This window comes from Macrosteles quadrilineatus, unplaced genomic scaffold, assembly GCF_028750875.1.
Source record: "Macrosteles quadrilineatus isolate MER2022 unplaced genomic scaffold, UCM_ALF_1.0 Scaffold_5__1_contigs__length_97177068, whole genome shotgun sequence".
NCBI lineage: Eukaryota > Metazoa > Arthropoda > Insecta > Hemiptera > Cicadellidae > Macrosteles > Macrosteles quadrilineatus.
In genome coordinates this window covers 80268229-80290769 of record NW_026542598.1, presented here as the reverse complement: position 1 = coordinate 80290769, position 22541 = coordinate 80268229, and the positions used below count along the sequence as shown (strand labels likewise).

Genomic DNA, 22541 nt, shown 5'->3' with positions numbered 1-22541 from the left:
GCATATCAATTAATTAATACACTAATACATCTAAAAACCTGTTTCATTTGAAAACACGATTTCCTAAGTTAACACATCTATTTTTGTCATAATTTAAACCTAGGTGTTATTAGTAAAACAAATTGACGGAAATGTTGTTCTGTGTTAAAAATAGTTTTAGACACAGATATTCAGTCAATAGCAACCTGTTTATGGTTTGGTTTATTTATGTATCTTCTTTACAAGCTATTATTGCATTTAAAAGTGCACATAACACATTGAAAAATTTTGGAAACTAACTGGCATATGCCTGATTTTTATTTGAAAATTTTTGAAACAAGAAAGGCAATAATCGTTATTGAATGTAAATATTTAATTTGAGTTCAAAATTTTGAACCAACATTTATTACCTACCAAAGCAAGAAAAAATTGTATTGTGATTTTATTTTTACCTAAAATAGATAAAAGTCAAATTTAACACACTAATTCGAGCTAATATTTTTAAGCCATGAGGGAAAAATGCAACAAAACAAAAGGTAAAAGCCTATTGGTGGGAGCGAGGACTTGGAAACAGTCGTGTCGCGCGCCGGTTGGTCACGTTATCACCACGACCACGTGGTGTGAGCACGTCCAGTCAAGTCCTGACGTGTGCAAACCTGTCTGCCTTCCTCGGGCACGACCCTCGGTGCTGTTCCGGAAGGAGACCGAAATTAAGACGTACCACAGGATGTGAGGAATGAATGGAACACATGGAAATGAGTGAGGCGAACAGTCTCTTGAATTCTCTGGATGATTATTTCGAAAATACCAAAGATAAATAAATTGAAAATACAAAAGGCACAGAGAGATGGCTGATGTGTAAACAATATTTAAAAACTCATCCTTTGGTTGAAAAATACCAAAGAGAAATAAATGAAGATGATACAATAGACGTCAATGATTTTAAGGAACCACGCATAACACTGTCTGCATCCATATATTCTTTTTCTTTGGTTATAGAATGGATAGAAAATTCTACAGAGAATTAGAGACCGCTCGCAATTAGTGATGCATGACACACATGATAGGTGAAATTATTCTCTTAATTCTAAATGAAAATTTGAACAGTACAATCAGAATGTTAAGACATTTACATGGGTAAAATCTCTATGGAAATGCTTTGATCAAGTCCAAAACTCATTCAAACAATAGTGTTTTACTGAATGAGTCTTAAAGTAAGCATTGGTTATATTACAGTGTACAATTGGTGAAATACTTGTTGGCTGTTTGTTATTTAAATTTAATAATCAAAGTTATTCGAAAGTAATGCTTGTAAAAAAGTACCTTTACTGTGTTTGTATATGTCTTAACATTCTGGAAAGATCATATCAAGTTTATAGCGACATTTTACTTCTACATTTACTAATTAACAGTCAGGATTTACTGCAAATCCTGACTACTGCAAAAAGATTATTTTAGGGCCAAATCGATTAACCTATTATAACTATGTTATATCAGGTTTTGAAGTGAGAATATGGTAGTGCGCGGTGCAGTGCTAGGAAGGTACAGTCCTATAAGAAGACAGATCTTCTAACTAAATGTATAGTTAGCTATAATGATATATCAAATACGGAACGTTGTCCGAATCCAATATTGAAGTAAAATAAAGTATTATGACTTAAGTTCATGATTCTCTAGGTATGAAAATTAGAATTTAAAACTATTTCTTATATTTTCCAAACTAATAGCTGCACATAAAAGATAATTGTATTTCGTAATTCTTTACTTGAGTTTTTTTCTGTACTTAACATTTTAAATAAATACTCAAAGTTGTTTGAATAAATAAGTTAAAATTATCTAAACTACATTAGATACTCACAGCTTTCTATTTCTATATGGCAGAGCTGTCTGTCCATTGGGAAGTATTGCAGATTCATGGGACATGACGCCGTGATCGTCAACCTGTGGCAATACAGAGTTGCATGGATAAAAGTTTATTTGTCCGCACTTAAATGGTGCCATACATATTCCATTATAGTCATATTTGATTAGGGCCTTTCATGTTATCCGTGTTGGTATAAGAAATACATTGATGCATCTTATATTTCTAAAGTCTAAAATACTCTGATGTTTTCCCTATATCAATTTCTATGAAAAAATACAAAATAATGATTCTTATTATATCCAGCCAAAAACCTATTTGACTAATTGTTTAACATGCAGCTAAATGAACGGTTTATAAAACAAAATGTATGTTTACCCTTTATGCATTTTTGACGGTCATGAAGTCTCAAAAATTATCTATAAATGCCAGGCAGGTAATGATTTAGATTTGATTTTTATCGACCCTGATTCTCCGTAAGTGTTACTTTATTTGGTTTCAACGTTTGAAGTCTCACTATCGTTTCCTGTAAGCATACATGTTTCAAATTTCGGATATTTCCCCCTGAATGGCATCAGGTTTTGAAGATTAGTGCTGCGATCTATCTAGACATGGCGGTAACTACATAGTTCCGCGCCGTAAAATTTATGTTCACACTTTTTTCAGTTACAGTTGTCTGTCTAGGACTATCTAGGCTGTATGGTCAAAAAATAGTACTAGTATTATTTTTACTCTTACTCCTAGAGCCATTGATGCTGAAGAAGATATTTTGCATCAACAACTTCATCCACCACCTACTACGATCATCTACGTCTTCTTTGTTAGCTCTCATCAATCTCAAGTCTTTATTACTTCATCCTTCCACCTCTTATTTCGTCGTCCTGGGTGTCTCATGTCATCTTAGGGTTCCTCTCATATTTGTTTTACCATAGCTTTATCTTCCCTCTTTATTTCATGTCCAGTCCAACTGAGACACGTGTTTTTACCTCAGCAAACACATCTGTAGCTTGAAATATATCCTACCCCACTCTGTTTGATTCTCCATCCACTATTATTTTGCTGTATCCACTAATAAAAAAAATACTTAAAAAAACAAATATAAATAAAACACAAAATTAAGAAGACGAAATTGGTAGGTAACGAGACGAACAGTTTGCTTGGCTGGTGTAATGGTTAGTTAGCCGCGATTGCTAATCGCGGCCCAGTGAAGTGACTTAACACGGTTATAGAGTGATCACCCACCCGTCATTGATAATTATAGGCGAATATCACTTCTCCAGTCTGCGGCAAATTAGAACCGAAGGCTCTGGCGTCGTCGTGGTGATTACCAAGTGATTTCCAAATAGATTAACTGTTAGATGATGCGTTATAATGTCTAATCTCTATTTTTTGTATGGTAAGGCAGCATTGAAAACAGTACACAATATTTCTAGTGTGGTAAATAAAAAAAATAAAAAAACACATTTTGGAAACGAATTAGAAACTTAAGGGCATGCGTCTAGGTAGGTCATTTTCATTCCCATTGACTATGTTAAGGAGTTCTTCGTTTATTTTTAAAAACAATTCAGTTTGTTCAAATATTTTAAACGGCGATTAAGTACTTTTAAATGTTGAGCTGAATTTCTAGTAAATCATGTTGTGACACTATCATAGTGGATGATTATTTGGTATATTTATGCAATTATCGTTTAAAGTCCATAAACGTTTTGATCATTGTTCGTACAGACTGAAGAGGGCGCTACTAAGTGTTATGTTTTTATTTGCTGAATTTGTAAGTTCAAATCCCCCTAATCAATTGACTTTAGCCTAACTCGTAATAATTTTCTCCGTTCTTGAGAAATCGCTCCAATACAAGTCATTCTTGAGACTGTTAAAGTGGTAAGATAAGTCTAAAGCATGTACAATAGTATAAAATAAAATAATGATATATTGACCTTGTTGAACTTGTAAATTTAAGTAGACATTTCATTATATACACTAGTGTTGTCTTATGCTCTGTCAAATGCAATAGTGCGTATGTTGAAGCCCAATGTCCATTATTGAGTCATGGCCTCTCTGAGATAATTCTATTGCCTCTGTTGGAGATGGTCTCCCTGTCCTCAGCCCCTTCCGCTTCCTGTCTCGCTCTAGCTAACACACTCAGCTCAGCATCTTGTCTCACTTCCTCCCTCTTTTTTTTCAAAACGATGGTCTAGTTAAACTGTACAGTAAACTATACTCAGTTCACAAAATTCAGCTTTAAGGGGAAGAAATCTATCCCCTCCAGTTAATCCTACCTTTTAATACAACAGCTCAACAGCTGAGATTTGCAAAAAAGTCAATGAGCTGCAACATATATCTCAAGCAAAATTAGTGAGGGAAATTTTCCTTAAACCGCATAATTTTGCAGCTTTACCCTAATAATCTACCAGAAAGTCTTTTAAATCTGTTACAAAAAAGTAACACTCCACCTATTATATACTGTATATGCCACCTACTATTTCCAAATAATTTTGCTTATTTACTTGATTGAAATTTCTCGATTAAATAAATAGCCTTTAAGGAAACTACTAAGTTTTACAGATCATTCTATTTAGATTGTTCGATGCTAATATATCGTTGAAAGCCCGTTTGACAAAGACTTAAGTAAACTTTAAACAACGGGATAAGAAAAATCAAAAATTGCTTACGTGATCACAGGACACATACATACATACGATGATGCATAATAATAAGGAAACACGTTACATACTGTATGAAATGACCTTATATGCATTTGATTTTAGATGTATGGATTTTTTTTACTAAAATACCAATCAGGTGAACAAAATACGATAATGTGTCACGAAACAGTAATTTAAATCAAGAAAGAATTCGTAATCGTGTAAGAATATAAATTTACTAAACATTTTCCAAACAAGTTCAAAGTCCTAAGCCTAGTTGTATTTAAATATGCTTTAATATAACGTAGTACACTGTTTGGGGCTTAAAAGCTTACGCTGATTTTAATGTCTTGGCTCATCGAACAAGCTTAAAAATCTTCAATTTTGCTGCAAATGATAGTATATTTTTATTTAAGGATTAAATTCGCCCAATGATCTTTCTCTTGAATAGAAAATTAAAATTAGCTGCAGACACTAGCGGTATTTGAGTTGTGATACGCTCTTAGAGACCGAACCTTTCCTTCTGCCGCAGTCTAAACCATCCTCCTTTCACGAGAAATATGCTAATACGATAAAGGCAAACTAAATTTCCTTCGGTCGGTTCTGACACATTGGTACATAATGCATCTATCATTGGATCAAAGTAGGGGAAGCTGGTCTAAAGGATAATTCAATTGGCCCTGTTGGCTGACCGTATAAAGGTCATGTGGTCTCTCTCTATCCCTCTCACTCCTCCCCTATCTCCCACTTTAAAACAAAAGGATTTTTATATACATAATAGTTTATCAATCCCAAAATAAATGTATTCAACTGAAGAACATAAAATGATCCACTGAACAACTTAACATTGCTCTAACTTACATTTCTAACCAATAGAAAAGGTCACGGATCCTAAGAAAAGGTGATGGCTTTATGGTGATTCAAACAGAAAAGCTCGTAAAATGCCTATAGGAATACTAAGCAGGGAAATGGGTGGTAAGAACTAAAGAAGTGGTTAAGAAACGGTTATGGGGTTTCCATACCTAAAGGTGGGGGGGGGGGGGGTGGAATTTCAAAATGTCACATTTCTAAAATATTTCAGTTATTATGACCATAGACCAACGATCATGCTAAATGTGACGGATCTTGATCGTCTAAAAGTGACTTCGTCCATTACGCATGAAGTGGCCCTATTTGTGGTGGGGGGGGGGGGTGAATATGGTGCCTTTTAGCATAATTTCTTAGTATAAAACCTACTAATTTTTGGTTGTTGCAGAAACCCTGCTAAATGTAAAGTCCTATGCAATATAAAAGTAGTTTTAGAGCTGGTATAGGGGAGTTACTACATTTTTGAGGGGGTTATAATGGTAAAATACTGCATTACTTTCCCCGACAACTTTGGGTATTTATTTTATTGGTCCATAAGCAACAATCCTGCTAAATTTCAAGCATCAGCACTCAAAGGTATTTAGTCCATTACACGTGTAATGCATATGAGGAATCCAACAATCAAAGAAAACCAAATAAAATATAAAACTCTTTTAAAAACTGTTCTTGTTATATATACACATTTGTATTGTGTCTACTCTATGCCATGAATAGCCCACTACTTGTCCTAGCATAGAGAACAGGAATAACGCCTCTTTCAAGTTAGCCTCCAACGACTGAGCATCTTATTTTCAAACTCCCATTTCCCAATGAATAATTATAACTAGTGGTCGTCCTGTGGTCGAAACTCGACCAAAAATAATTAATGTACAGACTTCTCTATTTTCTCCCCACACTGTAAATAAAACATGTGATTGGGATTTCTTCCATTTGTTTTGATTTTCTGTTTACATTTTGTTGTTATTTCGTCACCATCATGGCAACCCAGTTGGTCCATGTTAATTTTTTGAAGTTTTCAAATTAGTTTTTTGTGCTTATTTTTTAGCCTATTTTAATTTATAAAGAGATTCTGCACATCTACAGGCAAATATCTTTCCAACAGTATGCGTAGATTTCCCCTGCGATGCACACGAGCTGAGAAAAAAGGTTTTAAAGAAACATGCTTGCCTATTAATATATAGATAGATGGTTATGGCAAGATACATAACAGTTCTGGTGAAAACGAATGTTTTGAACTAATGATTTTGAATACTGTAATCAGTATTCAAAATCAAATCTTGAAAGTCATATAACCAATTCTCCAAGACGACCAAGTCGCTGAACTGGTGAAAATACTGATCGATGTTTCAAGTGCGTTACAGTTATCCATCTTCAAGGCAATCTAAAACAACTGAGTTGGAATTGAGTGCGGAATCGACTAAAGGCATCCGATAATTCGACCAGTCCTTTAGAAAGTTCACCTCTCCAGAGGGCGAAGACCTAGCAATCTACATTAACCGAAGAAGCCTACTTGCTGTTAAGTCATTCACACTAGTGAGCTGGTGTAGTAAAGCGCAGGAATTCAGTCCATGAGGTTCAAATACCACCAAACCTCTAATTTATTTTATCCCAAGTGGTAATGCTGCAACCCCCATATCTAGCATGAAGTGAAAAACGATTCCGATAGAGCCTAGCGTCAAGTCTTTCTCACTGCAAGGAATTCAAACTCACCGTATGCTTCTGGTGATGCTGCCCGAATGGTGAACTCTGATGAACTCATTGCTCGTGGTCGCCACGTGGAAGTAGGACTGCTTCTCGTTGACGAAGAACGTGTCCGGCACCCAGATGTTCTTGATGAACTCCGACCCTACGGACAACGTCTCCACCCCCGGCCTCTTCCGGAAGGCCAGTCGAGGATCCGTCCAGAACTGTCGGAAGTAGAAGTCCAACGTGAAGTCCTGAAGAAGGAAAACAATTAGAGGGGTAAAGTGTAAAGAGCTACTTAAGCATTAGTTAAGTATAAATAATTATAGGAAATGTAATTAAGTAGTATGATTAGTTTGTAAATATACAAGAGAAGGCATTATTATTTTGACAGTCACAGAAACATTTAAATTCAAATTTTTTTTTATTTTCATGTTGTATAGTTGTTATTGATTATTTTGTTGTATTTGTTGTCCTTGTTGTTTATCTTTTGTAGAATTTCTGTTTTAAGCTTGAGCAGAATTATAACCTACTGAAAAAGTGTTCTTTCTCATACCTGGACGAATTCAAAATAAGGTCTTGTGATGAGTATTTTACATATTTAAGAATGGACAAGAATTTAATATAAGAATAAATGTATTTATTTTATGAATGAAAATCTTGTGTACTTTTCGTTGTCATTTTGTTTAGTTTAAATTTATTCTCATATCAATGCTATGGTAATTTAGTGAAATGTACTGAATTAAGGATATTCCAAAACTTTCTCCTGATAATGTGTAAATCAATTGAAAAGAAAACTTAACTCATTTTTGTAGTTAGTTAATATTGTAGCATTGGTTTAATTATTATCAACTCTAATTTTTTAAGGTATTTTGATATTATTCAACGAATTTTACACCAATAGTCTAGTATTCAAAATTTGGAAACTTATTAAAAATACGTTTACCTTTATAATGTCAAATGCACATGCTCTAACATAAGCTTTAAACATATGTTTAGCTTGGATTAAATGTGCTAAAAATAAATGTGCTTGGCCTTCCTTTCACAAAACTAAACTTCTCTTACCTATACTCCAAAAGCTGCATAGGTTTTCCTATGTGTACTTCATCGTACAGAAATAAAAAATACTATAAGCTTACTTGAAAATAAGTACTTCTATACTATAAACTCATTTTATTTTAATTGATTGTTACCATGTTTTCAAGACCTACTAAAGCTGCGTATTTCTTTTATTTTAAATATTTAATTCACTAATTTCCATCAGTAATTATTTGTCGAGTCGACAAAACAGTTTATATATATATGCAAATTTGCTGATAAACAATTTCTTGATTACAAATTCCTATTAAATAGTTTTAACTATAGTTAAATAAGAGCTTAACAGCTTCTGAGCTTAGTTTCGATTGCAAAAATTCTCCTCAAGGTTGCATTGATTGTACGTAAACAATTCAATAACACAATAAATCGGTACGTAAAATATAAGTACATTTTTACTGCCAATCAGTTTTTTTGTTTGTTAGCATTCTCTGCTAAACGTTGAGTTAGCATGTCTACATGGGTCACGGTTGAGCCGGTTCACTACAAAAATGGACTTTATTGATAAATTATTTGGGGTGACACAAGGAAGCGTAACAGCGCCATCACTTTTTTGATTCCTTAGTCCGGCAAGCCTTCGACTAAATCATAAAACAACTCAGCAAGAAACTCAAAAATATCATTGACTTTCGGATACTATGATAGACATCCCATCTACAGTATGTAACTCATGTGGCCACGTTTCTATTAGAATAAAACATAGTTAAATAAGCTGTGAACAGCATGTGCTACTCTTATATATCTTTTTTACACATTAAGTAAATCATAATTTAAGATTGACTTGGCCAACCAGTTCTTGAATACAACAGAAATACACTAATGTACATCACCACAATCTATCGGTGGTTAGATTCAAGTTTCTCATTCTCAGCTAATAAATTTCTATGGGAATTTTATGTCCAATACTTCTATGTACACAAACCTAACCAACTAACTAGTAACAAATACAAATTGTGGATTGAATACACCAAACCAAACGTTTAACTTCTCTCCCCTTCGGGATTATTTAAACACAAGTGTTGTATATTCTTGGGAAAAGGTTGTATTCGAATAAAAGAAGGTAAATAAAGGGTGAAATATATTTTAGAGTTTAAAATGAAAATTAAGAACCCTCGGTGAGTTTGGCTCAACTCCAGGAACGCAGTGCGGCCCTCATCAGTGGGCAGGAGCAGCCTTCCCCGACCGATACCTTTACCCCTGAGAATCAAAGTACTGTAATACATCCTCAACGTTCTTATTGTTGTGTTAACCCTTTGATTATTGTTTACATTGGTACTATACCAACCACACCACACCGACTTCCAAATAAGATTTTAATTAGATTCACAAAATCTTCCTAAACTAACCTAAAACATAGCCCCCTTAGGTTAGGTTAGGTTAGGTTTTGACATGTGTGGTATAATACCAAAGTACCTATTAATGAAGTAGTCATCTCATCTCTAAGTTGAATTTGGAGTAAGTTCTAGAATAACTTTGACGTAGTTAAAGTAAGCTGTTGTTAATTTTTGGATTTCTGTCAAATACGCCAAGTTTTGGGACCGAAAAGTGTAAATCATCCTCAGTATTGTTCTTATTGTTGTATATTGATTCTGATACCATTTATAGAAGTAAATACCCTATTACCATGAGCTGAAGCCAATCATACAATTGGACTTGAAGTGAGAAACTGAACATGTGAGGTGATGTAAATTACTAATAATTTCTGTTGAATACTCGAACTTTTAAACAAACACAATCACGAAAGATCCTCAGTGTTTTTCTCGTTGTTGCGTTTTAAACCTTCAACTTGACTTGTAGACATTCCATTCGTATTTTAATTGTGTAGGCCTACCGTTTAAAAAATAAAAATAAACATAATCCAATGGGTCCCTGACATATTACGCTAGTTACTGACATAGTTACTGATTTCTGTAGTTTACCCAAACGTTTGATACTGCCAGACAATAAGATAAGCTATTGTATATACCATAGTATATATCACATAAACCACCATTGTAATAGAGTAAAGGGAAATAAAAAACACTAAACTACTTAACCATGAATTGTGCGATACAGCTTGGCTGTATGATTCTTTAGAAACTGTCAAACGGCTTTCCGGATTAAGCAAAGTCCGCATTGATGAGTATATGCTGTAACACCTACAGGATCTAAAAATAGGATTTTTTACTTTGCAAAAAATAAAAGTGTATAAATATTTTTGACAAGATTCAGAGAGGGAGATGATATTGAAGAATCACACCAATCCCTCATGTTAAATAATCACTCACACTCGGAGACGCCTAACTGATGCTCCAGAGACCCAGAGGGGGTTAGGGTGGAAGGGAGGAAGGGGTGGAGGGGGGTGCTCTGTGACGACATTTCAAGTAAAGGCGCTAAGGGTGGACTAACGATGGACGTCTGAAGAGTCTCCGGTGGCTGCTTACTAATTATTATCTTGAGCCAGTCGCCTAAAATGGCTGATTTTTCACCTCACTTTATACTGGAATTTATAGAGGAAAACTGTGTGGGAAAATAAATGTGAGGTTTAGACTATTTTCGAACATTTACGTAAACTAAAACCCCTGAATTGTTTTGTAACGTCGAAATTTCTTACTTTTTTGGTTGTTAGTGTAAAATATGCGTTGCAACCTGTAATACTTTTTTAGTGGTTGCTTATTAATCTTTAGTCTGTCTGAAGCTGCTGATTTTCTTCACCTGACTTTATTCTGTAATTTGGAAAGGTTTTACAAGAATTTTGAAGGTGTAAAAGTGTAAACAAAGATAATAATGTGAGGGTTGTATCTCAATTAATGTTTTATTTTCAAATATTTATCATAATTTAATTCCCTGTGAGATTTGTTAGGTGAAATTTTTTTCATCTTTGTTTGGTTGTAAGTATAAATCATGTATATTGACTCAGTTACCTGAAATAGCTAATTTTCTCCTCACTTGATCCTGGTTTGATTCGGTTTATTATATTTCGAGTAAGGAATATAATGTGTTGGCTGTGTCGCAATAAACATCTTACTTTCATTGCATGTTTCAACCCACAATTTCTTAATGTCACTTTAATTCTTTTCTCCCTAATTTCTTTATCAGCATAGAGTAAGTGTTTTTGGAGACACATTGTTATTTTTCGACGTAAGTTTACTTTTTCTTTTTACCAGTACTTATTCACTCCACTTAATCCGTGAAAACTATTGGACATTTTGAGTGATAATAAAATTGACATACTTCACGTTAATTATAGTTCCACTTGATAAAGAAATAGATTATACTTAGTTTCGACTGAAACTGTTAGATGTACAAACAATGCAACTTTGAGGAGATTTCCAGTATCAAATTAGTATATTTTTGTTTATAAACAGTTTATTTTTATTATCACCATCAGATATGCAGTGTTAACTAATTCAATGTTGTACAACCGTATGTTTTGAGCTGAAAGTTACTGTATACCTATCATAGATGTATTCAAATTTGTAATAAAATGTAAAGATAGGCATTAACTGATATTTAAAATTCATAAAACTAATTCAAAGCGCTTATGTTAAGCTCTACCGATTCTACAAGATGCTAGAATTTCACTGTTGAATTTAACGTATCCAACTAAATTCATGCCTATTCCCCTACATTTTCACCTTAGCAAAACATTATCTATTGAAAGAACAATCCTAAATAGCAGTTGAAATGCCCTAAAGCAATTCAAACCCCTAAAAAATATTTACCTTACCTACCTATCACTCTTAAATACTAAAGCAATCTTATAAGCAACTATTTTAATAACTATAATAGTGTTAAAACTAGTTACATCTAAATAGAACTACAACTACACTACAAAGCTGTCGTCTACGTCACAGATCATGCCATGCCCATGCTCATGCCTGCCATGCCGCATGCTGAACCACCAGCGGCCTCCTAGTGGCAATCTACTCATTCGATCAACAAAACCTCACGTGAACGAATGGTGTACACAATTTGTTACACAGTGTTAAATTTCCAAAATGAGGTTTTGTTCAAATCAGGTTAACAGTTGACTACGTCAGAATTAGTCAATACACAACAATAGAGGTTGGTAGCTGAAGTGGCGCAGTGTCGTCTGCTGGAATCACGATCATGGTGATGTTGTTAGCGACCTGTGATGTTGTCCACATTCAGTTCCACTGTCACTGAACGTGGAACATACAGTACTAGTCATGAACTAAACTTTAGAATGAGTGCTTCACCATGAGGCTTAGTGGGTTCCATGACTTATGGAACTGAATGTACAGACATACACCCAACAATGACAACAAAACTACAAATATACAATATTAATATCAGTACACACGTAGAAATGGAAATACGTCTTTCGAGAAAATCTGAAGAGTTTTGTTCTGTCACACTGAGATTTTCCAAAGAGGTATTTTCACAAAAATTATTCGACCATGCAGATGTGGAACGCCGTACGGTTCCCTTACAACAACATGTGAAATGGGCTGCAAAATTCCAAAACAAAATTAGTCAAGGGAAGGATCTAACCTCTAAAGGAACTCGTATAGTTGATATTCACTTCGACATCAATGCCTTGTGGATTAAGCTTCATTAGTGTTAAAATTTATGTTTAATATTTACTGCAATAGTTATAAAGTATTATCGATTTATACTTTTTTCAATGCTATAAAACTTCAATATTTCATGTTTTATGTGTCAAATATAAAGTTTTTAGGTTTAAAGTTCCAATTGTCAACAACTATACTCCCATGCATTTCCCTGAAAATGCCTCTCATTCCACCCCAGAGGAAGGAAGGAATGGAAGGAAAGCAGCGAACAAACAACAAAATCGTGAGACGAAGCTCGGACAAGGAGGTGGGGCACACCACGGACAACGACCAACAAATAAACAACACTTGAAAGTCAAAGTTCTAGTGACGCCAGTGTTGTGAGTTAGTACCATCAGCACTTCGGAGACCGAACTGATGCTGAGGACATACATGGTGACTCCGACTTCCACTGGGGGCCCTGAAACATGGGAGGGCGTCAGCGACTGCTTCGGACCCTCCGGACAACCTCCTCGAGAGGTTGGCCGGAGGTCGACCCAGATCTGCGGGAAGGTGAAGCGAGGAGTAAGCGAGGAGCACTACATGTTAGTCGTATGTACACATGTTTACATTGTATACCAATTTACACAGCTTTAGTTTAAGAAATGTTAAAACTCCAAGTGTTCAGATTTGCTACAAAGGTTTGTCAGGTTTAGGAATTACACCAGTTAGATTATAATACGTTAAATACAATTTAAAGATAGTTTGATGCATGTTATTTGGCATTTTACTGTTTATTTTTGGAATGATTACATGCTTGGTTTTTTACTTAGTTATACTGTGAGAAAATAACAATTTTTGCTGTTTTTGGTAAAATAAATAGTTTTTTATAAGTAGGCTAAGATGAACATGAACATTTTTCTTTTCAAATAGGTTTAGCTTTTATAGTTGAGAGTTTTGTAATTACAGCCCTATAAAAATTAGGATATTAGTTATTAAATGTTTTTTTTTAAATAAATTTATATCTTTTTATATAGCTTACATTACAGATTATGATAGTTTGTACTCTAGTTACTAACATAACTTATTTAATATATATCACGCATTATAAAGCTTAGAACCTAAAATAATCTGTAAAACACTTAATAAATACAAAAAATCAATATCTGTGTAGCTCCATCCTGTAAATACATCATCATTAGCATATAAACAATAAGTTCTAAGCAAAGTCGTCACTAATGGCGGCTAACACACCGATACGAATTGTACAAAATGCTCATTCAAAAAAAGGAAAATAAATAAATAAATTGCCTACAGACAACACTATGAAGTCGCCGAGCAGCGAAACCATGCTTCGTGGTCCCAACTACCTTAACCTCCATTCTACTAGAAACAAACTGTAATTTTGTTTTTAGACGGCAAATGAAGAGGGGTTTGCTGTCGAGTTGGGGTCCATTTCTGAACGCAACCTTAATACAAGTTGAATATCGGATTAGATGTTAAGCTTACGTTCAACGTCTATGAACTCCATTGTACAGGTGTGAAGCTAGAGGCATGCGGGGGTGAGGTTCGGCCAACTGGATTCCTCTCAACACCTACAGCTTGTCTTTACATTGGCTCATCGCTTCGACACAATCGATCTGCTAAGTTAACATCAATCGAGGGTATCACTTTCTACCCTTAAGCCGGGAAAGACTGCCAGTGAGATGTGCTTGTGGCTTAGGGGTGAAGTGCTCGTGCTGCTATTGCAGTTTCGTCTACCTAAATTACTGATGGAATTTAGGTGTGTTACGTGATAATTTAACATACTTGCTGGATTACGTGGCGTTAAAACATCAAAGTGTGTTCAAAGTGTATTTCGATAGATCTCGGCCAAAACCCACGTGAAAGGAATCCAATCGGTGGGACTTAAAGTAGAAAACAGAACATAACAGTAAATGTTGTAGAGAAGATAGATAGAGAGAATGTAGGTACCATTTTGACTTCTGAGAGGGACGAGATGCTCAGTACGTACATGGTGACCCCCACTTCGACCGGCGGACCTGCAAGAGATCGGTCCTTCAGCAATGGACCCCAAACAACATACATGCCAAATCATCGGGCCAGAGATAGAGAGTACATTTATCGAGAACACAAACTCGTAAACAAATAAAACAGCTAGAGGATACGATTACAGTAGTAGTTCTGAACAAGAGATGCGAATAAAAACAGTAAGTTGATGGAAGTACCATTTGGACTTCTGACAGGGAGCTGATCGATAGCACGTACATAGTGATACCGACCTCAACTGGGGTACCTGTAACATAAACTCTGCATCTGGGTCTGGCTGAGATAGCTACTCAGTATCAGCAATCAGCAATCAGCAATCAGCACATCACTCAACCAATCGCAACGAGACTCATCCGGGATCACAATCATCATGAGAATAACACTATTCATCGTTAATTTAATCCATCACCCACTTCACACACTTGAACCACAACCAACCACTTGAGAATACCAAAACATCACTTTTTAAGTGTAATACATTTTCCTGTTAGTCTACACACATTTAGCAAATACTACAAAAGTCGTCTCATACCAATATCCATTTTGCTAAAACACACGATGTAACGACAACTTCACATACCCTTAAGAGAAACACGTAAACGCATTTACCAACGTGTTGATAGAGATCCACATTAAAAGGATAACAAAGTTCACAAACACTTGTCAATCACAACGAGAAAATACATCCAACCACCTTACATTCGAGATTTTGATAGAAGTCCATGATAAACAGATTACCCTCTTCACACACTGTAAACAGTCACTTTGAAAATCATATCCAAACATCTCGCATTCAACATTATCGCTGCCCCACTTCACACCATAACCAATCCCTATGAGAATCATATCCAAACATGCTATCCAACCTTTTACTAACGCTATTTTTACACAATAACTAATCACTTCGAGAATCACATCCAACACATCGCATCACCATTTTTGTTCAAAATCCAAGTTAAAGCGATGACAAGGCTAGGATTATACTAGGACGCTGGTCCTAGTATTATACGTCCTACAGTAGTATAATCCTAGCCTTATTTGCACATTATGATCAGTCCCTGTGAGAATCGTGTGAAAGCACTCATCATCCAATGAATTAGCCAGATGGACATCCCTACACAAACCATTGTTTTATCTGGAAGATATGCTAACCTTAGTAGGTCTGGAAGAATTGGTTACGAATTGTCACGACTTGATAGCTCAAACAACCTTCAACCTTCCAGAACATTTTGCTGGTTGATAAACACAATCGGTGTCCTTGTACGTGTAAAAGAAGAAACTATAAGATTAGTAACCCTTATGTTGCAGATTTATAAGAAACAAAATTGGCCTAATTAAAATTTTATAGTAAATAAATATGGTTAAAGCAGTACCACTAGTGAGTTCTTTGAATCCAATCACCACCAAAGTAACTCTTTGTTTGAAAGGACACGAGCTCCAAAGATACCCACTGAATCTGTCTGAAGAAGCAGTATTGCACGCTGGACAATGTAGTTTAATCCAAATACGTTCTTTTAAATAAAGTCGTAACTTCAAAAAATAAACAGAATGTGAATAAATAGTAGTCGTCAACAATAGTTATCTTGGACTACTTAAACATTTGAACCTCTACAAACTGTTCATCGTGTAGAGAAGACAATTACACCGACTAATCTCATGAAACCTAATCCCAATGATAGAGAAAGGACAGAAAAACTACTGTTATTATCTCAAAGTGAATTGGGGTTAAGAATCTCTAGAGCTTTAGCACATTAGTTTTACATCAGTCATTACTCAATCATTTAATACTGAAATGAGAGTATATCTAGTTTTAAAGAGTGGTAAAATAAACAAATGTCCGTAAAAAAAGATTTCCAAAGTTGTGGAAACAATAATCCTAGGGAACAAAAATCTCCAAACATTTCAAAAATCTTCAAATTCATTCACCACACACCGTCTACTAGACACAAATCAGACAAATCTTAGACAAATCAGATCCAATAAACTGCGAAGCATTTAATTTTATCTCCAGAACATGGCAAAATCTCCCATACATGCCATTATAAATCAGATTTACTTTAATCAACCTCAGAAATCTTTTATTTACCCTGCAACCTACCAGAAGTATATACATGATCATTAACACAAATTTTCATAGAACCTCCACACTGTCACATTTGTTTCATTTAAATTTATCTTTGTAGTGTAAAGTGTGTGATAATGGTAGTTTGAAAATTGAGATGCTAGTAGCATATGTAATGTGTTTGTCATAAGGTATTTAAAGCTTCCAATGCGATTTTTACATATATGGTAATTTCAAGACATACCTCAAGGTGAGAATTATGCTAAACTAAATCGTTGAACTTAGTTTGTTCTAAACAATGTAAAACATTTTGTTTACTGTAGTTTGTTACATTACTTCGCATGGTGAAAAAACATGGGATTCCTACAGCTAACCGAATTCTATCTGTATGAAAGAAACCCGAGTAGAATTATTGAAAGTAATTGGGAATCGGTATAGGTCGATATGTTATTTTATATAAAAGGTTAGTCAGGCGAGTCGTCGCCATCCGACCAGGGTACTTTTCAATTTGGTACAAAAATAGAGAGCATTTTGAATAGTGCTTTGGCAAGAACAAAGGTTGGGATGGTGAATGGTTAGCGGAGCTTGCGCGCTGGCCGATCGATCGCCCCACCCTAACATACCGGGCATACACGAGGCGGGCTGGGGACAAAATGTGGGCAACGAGACCAAATATCAGCTGATACTAAGAGACGGAGTGAACTGGGAACAAAACGTGAACAACGAGACCAAATATCAGCTGATACTTATACATGGAGTGAACTGGGGACCAAATGTGGGCAACGAGACCAAATATCAGCTGAATCTTATACATGGGGGTGAACTGGGGACAAAATGTGGGCAACGAGACCGAATATCAGCTGATACTAATACACGGAGTGAACTGGGGACAAAATGTAGGGGATGAGACCAAATGTCAGCTGATACTTATACAAGGAGTGAAATGGGGCCAAAATGAGGGCAACGAGACCGAATATCAGCTGATACTAAGAGACGGAGTGAATTGGGAACAAAATGTGGACGACGAGAACAAATATCAGCTGATACACGGAGTGAAGTGGGAACTAAATGTGGGCAACGAGACCAAATATCAGCTGATAGTAAAACACGGAGTGAACTGGGGACTAAATGTGGACAACGAGAACAAAATCAGCTGATACTAATACATGGGGTGAACTGGGGCCAAAATGAGGGCAACGAGACCGAATATCAGCTGATACTAAGAGACAGAGTGAACTGGGAACAAAATGTGGACGACGAGACCAAATATCAGTTGACACTTATACATGAGGTGAACTGGGGACAAAATGTGGGGAACGAGAACAAATATCAGCTGATACTTATACACGGAGTGAACTGGGGACAAAATGTGGGCAACGAGACCAAATATCAGCTGAAACTTGTGTATCTGGTCCTGAAACTTGTGTATCTGCTTTAAGTCTATCAAAATAGATTCCGAACCCCCCGAATGGTCATAGTGTAAACAACAAGTTATACTGGTAATAGCTTAAATTTTGAATAGGTAAGAGAACCGCTTCCCGAAGAAAGACAAAATGTGTAATAAATATAGTAATACTAAATAAAACTTGAATACTTCTTTAGGTAAAAGCTATTCTAAATTAAGTTCAATACTAGTTCAAGTATTATGTATTCTCTTGGGCCATATATTCTTGTCATGTTAAACACTTAAGATATTGTACACAGTTTTTGGACTGAAGAATACAAAGGACTGAACAATGAGTGTAATAAATGGAAGCCCAACCGAGAGGAACTAGAATGACAATGTGGTAACACGTTTACCAAGACAAGGGAAACGTCTGAATCGGGAAGTAAACCCACATAGGCCTGAATACTAAATCAGACTGAATCAGTAAGTCTTTGGTACACAAAGAGTGTTCTGGATCGAAAAATTTCAACTTTGAACACGATATTAAATACATCGTTCGTGGTGATAAATTTGTTGACTTTTGTTTCGGTGTTTTATTTGAAATAGCTTTGTCTGACAAGAAACAATCAATTAAAATTGTTCGTTCCAAGTAGGCCTATAGCATATGTGATAGTTAAAAGGGTTTTTTTTTCGACACGAGCTTAAGTTTTACAACCGTTGCAAAACCGAGGTTGGAAAATGAGTGAGTGTCGCAAAGTCACTTTCGGCCTATGTGATGAAGTAAAAGCTGTTGAAAGCTAAACGTATTACTCCGTCAACGAATTAATAAATTCAAATACGTAAAATCTGTCTAGATGTCAATAAAGGGTATATGTCAGTGTTTTATAGTGAAACGGTAATAAACACTAAAAATGTTTGATGCAGATGCAACATCGAAAAAATCTGTGAACGAATCTTAAGGGAGAATAATTTGTTTACCGTTCTTTTGTAATATTTGTCCAGTAACATATTCTGTAACATTTATTCTGTATACTGTACATTTAATCCCTCAGAATGATTTGTTTACTACGACTGTGGCTAAAAATATTCTACAGAAGGATCAGCTGTTATTAAATTACAATTAACATGTAAACATGTTATAAAGAAATTCAGCCTCTATTTTTAAATAAATTCTAGAAAAATCTAATACTGGGAGTACTTTAAGTGAATTAAATAGTTTGAGCTTAAATAATAGTGCAGCAACTAAAAGTTTTGTTCGTCACATTGACCAAAATTTCTTACTGTCCCTCGCAAATTTCCAATGCTTGAACTTGTATCGAAAAGGGACACTTTAGGACCAAGTAAGTTGGAAACAATTTTGGCAGCTATCATACTCCTAGTTAAAACTGATAATAGACTCACAAACTGAGGACCTATGTAAGCACTGTATATGTATGTTCAAAGTGTTATTCAACTGTGGTATTGGTTTCCCTTTGAGCAAAAATCTAGTCACGGATTGCTTAGCATTCTTCAAACGTTGTCCAACTTACGGAATCAAGCTACTGGTTACCAAGTAGGCAATGCTTTCTGGATATATGTTAAGTTTTCAATATTTCAACTTGTTCATTTGTTCATTCATATTTTGTCAAAATTTTCAATCGTTAATAAAATGCTTTCATCAATTTTTTCAAAATAATGTTGATTATTTTAGGAAAAGTCTATAGAATACAGGGGTATTCAATTAGTAAATTATGCATACAATTAAGATAAAAAATGTTCCTATTTTATATACCAGAAAGGATAGTAAACAAAAATCTTCAACTCCAAACATGTAATCAATAACATTTCTAATCTGTTCAAGATTAAATGGTTACAAAGTTGAATCGAATACAATAATTAGTACGATTGAGCCCAGATAACACATGGACTATATCTCTACCCAAAAAATTTAACAACATAAAATAGTTTTTATTAGATAATTTTCCTTACCAACCAGATAAACTACAACGTGTCTTTTTTTTACTAGCCGCAATAACATTGGTTCTCTATTTTATTAAGAAGGTATTTTTAAAACTTTCAATAACAGCAGAAAATAGTTTTTATTAGATAATTTTCGTTACCAACCAGATAACCTACAACGTGTCATTTTTTTACCATCCGCAATAACATTGGTTCCCTATTTTATTAAGAAGGCATTTTTAAAACTTTCAATAACATCAGAAAATAGTTTTTATTAGATAATTTTCCTTATCAACAAGATAAATTACAACGTGTCATTTATTTACTAGCCACAATAACCTTGGTTTCCTATTTTATTAAGAAGGGATTTTTCAAACTTTCAATATTTTTCAAACTCTTTCTCTTTCCACGTGGTTTTAGGATAGCAACAAATATTTTAAAACAAAGTTATTTTAAAATATCAAACAAACTTATTATATTATTTCTGCAATCCACGTATAGAAAATATAGGGGTTTATTTCACAAATAAAAGCCAGTCAACCCCGAGTTTGAGCGAACTAATTTCCTAAACCTTGTTTTGAATGATAAAGATACCGTTGTCCAGGCAGAGTTAAAACTACCTCTGATAGTCAACAGTTTCCAATTTTCAGTTGGATTGAGTTATGAAGTGGATATCATTATGTGGAGTTCGTTACTTAAAATCACCCTCAATAAAATAACTTTTTAGGTTTCAAAAATTGTAAAAAAATCAAATATTTCTATTTATTTTCGTGAATAGAAATTTAAGGATCGTTTACAGATTAGTTTAGCCTTTCCCAACGTAGGCATATAAATATAATAATTTACTTTTTAAAACAACCTTCGAACTATCTTAGAATAATATGATTTCAAATATTTTTGTCCTTTTTGTATTACAAAAATCGTATGGTTTTGAAAACTGTATATAAAAATCAAGTGTTATAATTTATTTCAGTGACTCATTAACTAATTTATTAATTGGCACTTTGTAGAATTCAATTGAACAAAAATTATTAGTTTCACTTAATTTAACTTTATCATTAATTGTTAAAGTATTTAAAACTGGAACACAGTAGTTGGAATTTTAACCAATCCTGGGGGTACGTATGTGCAAGTTAAGCTCAGTGTTTTAATTATTTTGTGTTTTATGTAGTTTGTTATGTGTGTCATAGTGTAGGTTTGAAAACATTGGGTGAACCATAATTTGATTTAAAAGCAGGTCCAGAATACATTATTCAATAATTTATTTGACACCATAAGGATCTATGTAGGTTAAATAAGATGTAAAAAATGTGATAAGTGTTGTACTGTTGAATAATTTAACCAAGCAAATGTCTAACATTCTGAAAACTGGAAAATATGTTTCCACAATCACAAACACACTGCACCAAAGACTCCATTCATACCTCGAACGAATAAACGCCCTAACAAAAATCCAGCATCAACAGAAACGCAAGCACCAAATACCATAAAACCATTTCAATTAAACATACCATCATGACTATAATTTATTTGTACATATGTAAATCTAAAATATACTAGCAACATTCTCTATTGCATAGCATTAGTTTTGTACATTCTTTTTAAAGTTGTTTACCTTTAATTTCAAAACAACTGGAAATGTTAAACTAGTTCTTAAAGCGATTGCCAAAACGACTATACCTGAGAATCGTTTGGCAGGATTATTTAGCTTTGCAAATTCAGTTGTCAGCATCTAATTAAAATTGAGCTGATATGCTGTAAAATTGAGTAACCACTTTCCCTTGAGCTGGAAATGTTTTGCCTTGGGATTGAACTTTTATGACGGGTAGTGAACGATAATTTTCATCACAATGCAAATAATCACACAGAGCTTCTGGGTTTTAATTAATAAAACAATACCTGATTGTCTAGTAATTCTCTTTCAAGTTTCATACTATAGTTACACAACTGATTTAATGGTCAGCTGACACATATTTTTGGTAGTAAAATTATGTACACTGCCTCCTGTTGAGCTGAAGGAAAACTTCATTTGTTTAGGAAAGGAAAAAGTTTGTTTTGGACAGGCAAAAGTTTGTTTTGGAACAGGCAAAAGTAATGTTTAGGACAGGTAACAGTTTGTTTTGCAATAGGCAAAGGTGATATTTAGGTCAGGTAACAGTTTGTTTGGCACAGGCAAAAAACATGTTAAGTACAGGTAACAGTTTGTTTGGTACAGGCAAATATTTGTTTGAAACAGGCAAAAGTAATATTTAGGACAGGCAAAATGTTATGTTATAGAATAGAAAACTACGATTTTCGTAAAGCTCAGCTGTACGTATATGAACAATTTTCGTAGAAAGATTGATGAAAACGATTTTCAAAACTAAACAGATTTTGACACCAGGAAACCGGTAAGTCCAAAAACCCCTCCAGTAAAGAACATCCAAACTTATGAATCCATTTTTCAGTTTATTTTAAACTTGTAAGGTTAACATGGACAGTT

General features: G+C 34.6%; 1 protein-coding gene across 11 annotated transcripts in view; it reads right to left on the bottom strand.

The window, feature by feature from the left end:
• The window catches only part of LOC128994350 (gamma-aminobutyric acid receptor subunit beta-like), a 111367-nt gene that overhangs the window by 33834 nt on the left and 54992 nt on the right, over nt 1-22541 (bottom strand). For 4 of the 11 annotated variants that reach the window (XM_054418865.1, XM_054418866.1, XM_054418860.1 and 1 more), the window contains exons 3-5: nt 14598-14665; nt 7060-7286; nt 1838-1920 (exon numbers count right to left, since the gene is read on the bottom strand). In XM_054418865.1, the coding sequence (XP_054274840.1) occupies nt 1838-1920; nt 7060-7286; nt 14598-14665 (378 nt within the window). Of the gene's footprint in view, nt 1-1837; nt 1921-7059; nt 7287-13036; nt 13105-14597; nt 14666-14851; nt 14920-22541 lie in introns of those variants that run through there. The other 7 variants (XM_054418864.1, XM_054418862.1, XM_054418867.1 and 4 more) reach the window with 3 other exon arrangements.